Raw genomic sequence first — 7,500 nt, 5'->3', positions numbered from 1 at the left:
TAATGATCAAAAGATAATGCAACTGACTGAAATTCTATAAAGAAATAAAAATTGTCAGATGCATGGATGGCTAGACAAACAGATGAACAGGCAGATAATTGACAAGATGTAAAAGATACTAATGATTATGATACTAAGATCTGAGCATAGATGATATACAAATAATGACACTTTTGAAGTGAATTTTTTCCCCATAATGAAACATAATCCTGAAGAACTACTTAAAAAAGAATGTTTAAGAATTACTTAGAAAAGTGACAACAATACAACTGCCTTTTTCTTCAAATGCAATGTCATAAAATAAGTTAAGGGAGAAGTAGGATAATGGGCGAAGCATCAGAAAAGTTCACAGCACCAAAATGATATGTATCTTCCATTACAAACACACACACTAACTGCAAAATTCGCATTTTCCATTCAGGTTAATCACAAACACACATTTTACTCACAGGAATCATAAACTAACAAAATACCAACCATGATCTTCACATAGCTTGAGTTATCCACAAAAGCCAAGGTGATATTATATCCTTCTGTCTTCATCTCCAGTGACTGCAGTTTCTCCATGACCATAAGGGTGCCGGCCCCACCCATGTCCTGCAAACACAAGGTCAAGTCTGTCAGAAGTCAGGGCACTCAAGACTGGTTCAATCTGTCTGTCAGGATTTTAAAGGTTGTTCTTTTGGTTATGCCACCAATCCTTTGATTTAACTGTCTGGGATATGGTCTTAAAAACAAAACATTGTAAGACAGTAAGTCTAAAGCATGCTTCAAAATTTCTGACTATGAAACATAACTACTTTTGCAGTCTGTCTCTCTCTCTTTTTTCCCCCTACCACTCTTCCTCTCTCTCTTTCCTCTGTCTCCCTCTCTCTCTTTCTTCCCTCTTCCTCTCTCTCTTTCCCTCTTCTCCCTGTCTTTCTTTCCCCCCTTTCCCTCTCTCTCTTTCTGCCCTCTCCCTCTCTCTCTTTCACCCCTCTCCCTCTCCCTCTTTCACCCCCTCTACCTCTCTTTCTTTACCCCCCTCTCCCTCTCTCTCTTTCTCCCCTCTCCCTCTCTCTCCTCACCCCCTCCCTCTCTCTCTCCATTCCCTCCAACTCTCCACCATCATCTTCTCTCCCCTTCCCCTCTCCTTTTTTCTCTCCTCTCCCCTCCCCTCCCCTCCCCTCCTCTCTCTCTCACTCAGCTAATCCCTGCAGCCATAATTTTGTAGAATGTCTCAGTAAAAGGGTTCTAAATAACTTCACAATCGAGCAAATTACAGAATCTGAAGTCATTAACATAAAAAAAAAGAATAATTCCTCTCCAGGTAGGGATAACATTTCAATGACGATAATAAAAAATATCCTTCCACAAATCGTTTTTCCTTTGTTACATATCATAAACTTTTCACTGGTTTCTGGATTATTCCCTAATAAACTCGAGTTTGCTAAAGTCATACATACACCAAAGTCAGGATATATGCATTTACCAAAAAATTACAGACCATACTCGAGAAAATAATTTGTACCCAACTACTGCAACATCTTGCTGTCTGAAATATTATAACATGTCAATTTGGCTTCGTAAACAGAAAATCTACATATATAGCAATCACTACTTTTACCAATGATGTGTACAGAGCCTTCGACTATCGAGAATTTGTATTAAGCATAATTTTGGATTTATCAAAGGCCTTTGATACCAAAGACCACATCTTACTGTCTAAACTGGAACCAGGAATATGTCTCTCAGATTCTTTAAATCCTACCTTAGCAATAGAATTCAATATGTTCTTTATTACAAAAGAGCCTCTTCCTTGCAGTCTACAATGTATGGTGCACCACAAGGTTCCATTCTGAGCTCAGTTTTATTCCTTTTGTATATCAATGATATTGTATACACTAGCCCCTTTTTAAAATTCATACTGTATGTAGATGACAGCAACATCTATGCCTCAGGTCACTCATTACATCATCTCATCACTATGGTTAGTCAGGAACTTAAGATACAGAAATGGTTGTTAAGCAACAGATTAACTCTAAATACAGGAAAGTTACATTTTGTCATTCTTAATAGAAATAAAGTAATTCCTAATAACCTTCCATAATTAAAGATTGGACCTTCTGTTATTAAATGGGAAAAAAGTACTAGATTTTGGGGTCTACTTATAGACGAAAGACTTGCATGGAAATATCATAATAACAAAATTCAAGCAAACATTTACAAGTAATGCGCTATTTTATATCACACCATTACAAAGGCAATGAAATAAATAAACTATGCACTAATATATCCTCATTTGTCCTATTGTATAGTGCTATGGGGAGAAACTCATACTACCAATTTCTAACCACTAGTGAAGGCACAAAAAATGGTAATAAGAACAATGGCAGGTCTACCAAGGTATGTACCCACAGTTAATGTCTTTAATGAACTAATTAAAAAAAAACTATTGAAACTGAGCAATATTTCAGTTCACTCTTCATGTTTAAATTGACCATCTCCCACATTACCAACTTTTTTACATACAGAGTAAACAAAAGGTATGCTTTCTGAAACTGTAATTTCCTATATATTCCATTAATACAATCCTCATAATCATAATCTTGCATTCTTTATCGTGGCCCAAAAATCTCGAAAAACCTTCCCAAGCATGTTAGGAAATGTTCAACTTTACTGTCTTTTAAGAAACTTTTAAAACCATATATTATGTCATTTTGATAGATATTATGTCATCTCCATCATACATTCCAAAATACCTATTCTTACTATTTTCTTATATATTTTTTTGTTTTGAAGTCTAACTGCCATAACTTGTGTATAGTTTTGTAAATCTTTCTCTCTCTCTCCCACAATCCCTACCCTCTCTCTCTCTCTCTCTCTCACCTCCCCCCCCCTCTCTCTCTCTGTTTTTCTCTCTCTCTCTCAATTTTTTTCTCTCTTTCAGTTTCTCTCTTTCTCTCTCTCTCTCTCAGTATTTTTTTTTCTCTCTCATCTTTTTTTCTCTCTCTCTCAGTTTCTCTCTTCCTCTCAGTTTCTCTCTCTCTCTCTCTCTCTCTTTATCTCAGTCTCTCTCCCCCCCTCTTTATCTCAGTCTCTCTCCCCCCCTCTTTATCTCAGTCTCTCTCCCCCCTCTTTATCTCAGTCTCTCTCCCCCCTCTTTATCTCACTCACTCTCCTCCTTATTTAGCTCAGTCTCTCTTCCACCTCTTGACCTCAATCTCCCTTCCCCCCTCTTTATCTCAGTCTCTCTCCCCCCTCTTTATCTCAGTCTCTCTCCCCCCTCTTAATCTCAGTCTCTCTCTCCCCCTCTTAATCTCAGTCTCTCTCCCCCTCTTTATCTGTCTCTCTCTCTCCCCCTCTTTATCTGTCTCTCTCTCTCCCCCTCTTTATCTGTCTCTCTCTCTCTCCCCACCCCTCTTTATCTCAGTCTCTCACTCTCCCCCTCTCTATCTCATTTTCTCTCCCCTCTTTATCTCAAGTCTCTCTCTCCCCTTCTTTATATCAGTCTCTCTCTCCCCTTCTATATATCAGTCTCTCTCTCCCCTTCTATATATCAGTCTCTCTCTCCCCATCTTTATCTATCTCTCCCTCTCTCCCCTCTTTATCTCAGTCTTTCTCTCCCCCCTCTTTATCTCAGTCTTTCTCTCCCCCCTCTTTATCTCAGTCTTTCTCTCCCCCCTCTTTATCTCAGTCTTTCTCTCCCCCCTCTTTATCTCAGTCTTTCTCTCCCCCCTCTTTATCTGTCTTTCTCTCCCCCCTCTTTATCTCAGTCTTTCTCTCCCCCCTCTTGATCTCAGTCTCTCTCTCCCCCTCTTGATCTCAGTCTCTCTCTCCCCCTCTTTATCTGTCTCTCCCTCTATCCCCCTCTTTATCTGTCTCTCCCTCTCTCCCTCTTGATCTCAGTCTCTCTCTCCCTCCTTCTTTATCTCAGTCTCTCTCTCCCTCCCTCTTTATCTCAGTCTCTCTCTCCCCCTCTCTTTATCTCAGTCTCTCTCTCTCCCCCTCTTTACCTCAGTCTCTCTCTCCCCCTCTTTATCTCAGTCTCTCTCTCCCTTCTTTATATCAGTCTCTCTTTCTCCCTCTTTATCTCAGTCTCTCTCTCTCTCCCCTCTTTATCTCAGTCTCTCTCTCCCTCTTCTTTATCTCAGTCTCTCTCTCCCTCTTCTCTATCTCTCCCTCTCTCCTTCTCCTTCTCTCTCTCCCCCTTCTCCTTTTCTCTTTCCCCCTTCTCCTTCTCTCTCCCTCCCTTCTCCTTCTCTCTCCCTCCCTTCTCCTTCCCTCTCCCTCCCTTCTCCTTCTCTCTCTCTCCCACCTTCTCCTTCTCTCATCCCCTCCCTTCTCCTTCTCTCTCCCTCCCTTCTCCTTCTCTCTCTCTCCCACCTTCTCCTTCTCTCATCCCCTCCCTTCTCTTTCTCTCTCTCCCCCTTCTTCTTCTCACTTCCCCCTTTCTCCGTCTCTCTCCCGCTTTCTCCTTCTCTCTCCCGCTTTCTCCTTCTCTCCCCCTTTCTCCTTCTCTCTTCCCGTCCCTTCTCCTTCTCTCTCTCCTGTTCCCTTTCTCTCTCTCCCCTCTTCTCTTTCTCTTTCTCCCCCTTTCTCCTTCTCTCTCTTTCCCCTTCTCCTTCTCCCTGTTCCTCTCTTCCTTAGCAAAGCTTTTCCTTACCTGAACTCTGTTGGCCTGGTCTAAGGCTGAACAATTGTTCTCCATGGAAAGAAATATATAATGATCTTCAATTGACGATGGAGGAGGCTCATCCTGGTTGCAGACATTCCATTCCAGCGCATCAGACACAGGGTAGTATACCTTTCAAGATTAACAGATATATGATTAGTCTGATAAAAGGGGAACAACAGATTGCACTAAAATAAACCTAAAACTATATTAAGAAACAAATTGCATTAAATTAAACCTAAAACTATATTAAGAAGCAATATATATAGGTGAATGACTTCCATGGTTTCTTTTTTCTTGACTTAACATCATGAAGTAGCAAGTCAAACTGTTGTTAACACTAAATTTTAATTAAGTTTATCATTGGAATCAATAAAAAAATTGCAATAAAATAATGACAATAAATATAAATATATGCATTTCGTTGCATTAATCACAAATTAAAAGAACACTGCACTTACTGCACTCTCCTCACTATCAACTAAAGTTGTTATGCTATTGAAATACACAATGCAGTGCTTCTCGGTAAATGTGGTGGAGGCATTTGGCCGACTGCTCAGGACTCCGCATATTGGGAATTCACCAGACACCTTTTGGGGGTGGAAGAGATAAGGACAATTGTAAAGAACCAAGAGAAATTCAAAATAAACTTACAGATGATAGAATAAAAAACTGCTACCACAAGTAATAACAATAATAATGGCAATAAACCACAGAGCAAACCAGAGAGAAATACAGAAAAACTAACGCAGCCCAGCATAAACATAAACACATAAAACAACGCTATTAAAAGAAAAGGTTAATTAAAGGTAGGCCCACAATGGCATATCAAAGTTCTTACACACACACATTAAGCGGTGCCAAGGACTGGGGTAGTGATCAACAAAACTCCACTTCATACGGCATTCTGATAAAACAAAACATTTAAGCCGTCTTGCAATTCATCACAATCATCATAAAAAAAATGAGGGGGGGGGGGGGGGAGTGAGGAAACAAACCAGTCTCTATCTTGCCACAATACATGTTGCAGAGGTCTGCTTGTCTTTCACAGTAAGAACATACTTTTCAGGTAATAAAATATAAAGGTAAATATATACGACCTTTGTGCTACTGCTAAGGTTTGTTTTTTCAGCTGTCTTTCCTAAAACTATAAACTATTATTTCTTATATTCTGTCATTTATCAGAATAAATAAAAGGACAAAATACTATAAATATATAAACTTACAAAAAAATATACTCTAAAATTCTTAAATTAATATCATAACAAAAAACAAAAATATGTCCTGTAGAATACTTAACAAACAGATAACAATAGTAATTGAAGAAAGGAAAAAATGAATGAATAATTGATAAAGACAAATTGATAAAAGGAATTAGATAAACAAAACTAAGAGTAACACTAATACTGATCCCTCGCAGATCTCCCTACCAATTTACTGTCAAATATGGGAGTAGTCCAAGCTTCACATTGCCAGAATGGCCATAGAGGACTGCTGTCCACAGCTAGCACAGGTAGCATAGGAACTGCTGCAATGGCTTGACAATGCACCATTACTTCATTATACAATATATACATGAATGATTTCTGGGCCTTAGCCAGAGTACCAAGTGCTAATATCAATCTGACCATTAATATTTCTATAGAACTACCATAGTACTGTCGTTGTTGTTTTAACTTTCATCAACTTATCTTTTTTCTTTTAAATATCAGCATGGTCCTATTCTGGATGATTACCATACTTATAACAGAAATTATAAAAATTATTTTATCACCAACATATTTCTTGTAATACTGTAAAATTTTAGAAGTATTAAACATCTTCTGAATAACTGCTAAATTTGGGAAAAGAGAGGGTAAACTGCTAAGTAAACATGCTTCTGCAAAATATGATAACTTAAACTAGTATAATGGGAAATGAAACCTGATGCAGAAACAGGAATCTGACTTTGCCATCCCCAGAACATAACATTCTACGACACGTATTCTATACCACTTCCTTTACAAACTAAAATGGGCAGTAAAGAGGATGTAAAACTCAAAATTTCTCTGAGCTCCAAGTTACTTACTTCACCAGCACTAAGAGAAAACGCCATGAAATAAAATACAAAAATAAAATGGGATAGAATGTACCAGATGATGTATGCAAGGGAACTCAAATTAAGAAGTGCACTTGGTTATGAAATGACAAATGCTACTAGCAACCAATCTATTAGAGCTAACAAGAATTTTGATAGATAATCATGTAACAACAGAAGTTAGACCTAAGGGAGTTAGTTGAATTTTTTATCAGTTCTATCATGACTAGGCTGTGGATATAGTACCAGGAAAACTTTTACAGTATGGGCACACTAAGTTGGGGCAAATTGATGATGATATTCTTGTAAAGGAATAGTAATGCCACAAATAAAGGAAAAAGGTCGTGGAAAGCATCTCTCACAGCCTAAGTCCACTCGGTGCTCCAGTGGCTAAGTACACTTGCTCAGCGTGAAAGATTAAGTTGCCACACAGCTCGCACACCATCTTCTGTCCTACTGTGCACCTACATCACCCCTACCTCATGATCAATCAGGTGGCAGTTTAGCAGATTTTTAATTGCTCATTAAAATTAAAGTATAATATTCCATATACTATATAATAAAAATGCATACAACTATTGACTAACGTTTCATATATATTCACGTCTCAGCCATTTTACATTAAAATGTGTATTTACTGACTCTGAAATCAAGCTGAGCCCCCCCAATAAAACCCAGTTCCCCACATGTCCCCCACGAGTGTTAGGGTAGAGTAGGGGACTTAGTCTCTGGCAGGTGTGTCTGTCAACAATATGGGAACTGGATGTTT

General features: G+C 38.7%; 1 protein-coding gene across 1 annotated transcript in view; it reads right to left on the bottom strand.

Moving 5' to 3' along the window:
• LOC113807988 (signal peptide peptidase-like 2A) overlaps positions 1–7,500 on the bottom strand; it is a gene marked incomplete in the record, with an annotated part of 68,171 nt that overhangs the window by 58,482 nt on the left and 2,189 nt on the right. The window contains 3 exon segments of the mRNA XM_070123506.1: positions 478–597; positions 4,646–4,786; positions 5,116–5,244. Of these exon segments, the coding sequence (XP_069979607.1) occupies positions 478–597; positions 4,646–4,786; positions 5,116–5,244 (390 nt within the window).

Source organism: Penaeus vannamei, chromosome 7 (assembly GCF_042767895.1).
Source record: "Penaeus vannamei isolate JL-2024 chromosome 7, ASM4276789v1, whole genome shotgun sequence".
Lineage (NCBI taxonomy): Eukaryota > Metazoa > Arthropoda > Malacostraca > Decapoda > Penaeidae > Penaeus > Penaeus vannamei.
Note: the sequence above shows the minus strand (reverse complement) of the source record. Positions and strands in the feature narration are given on the sequence as shown.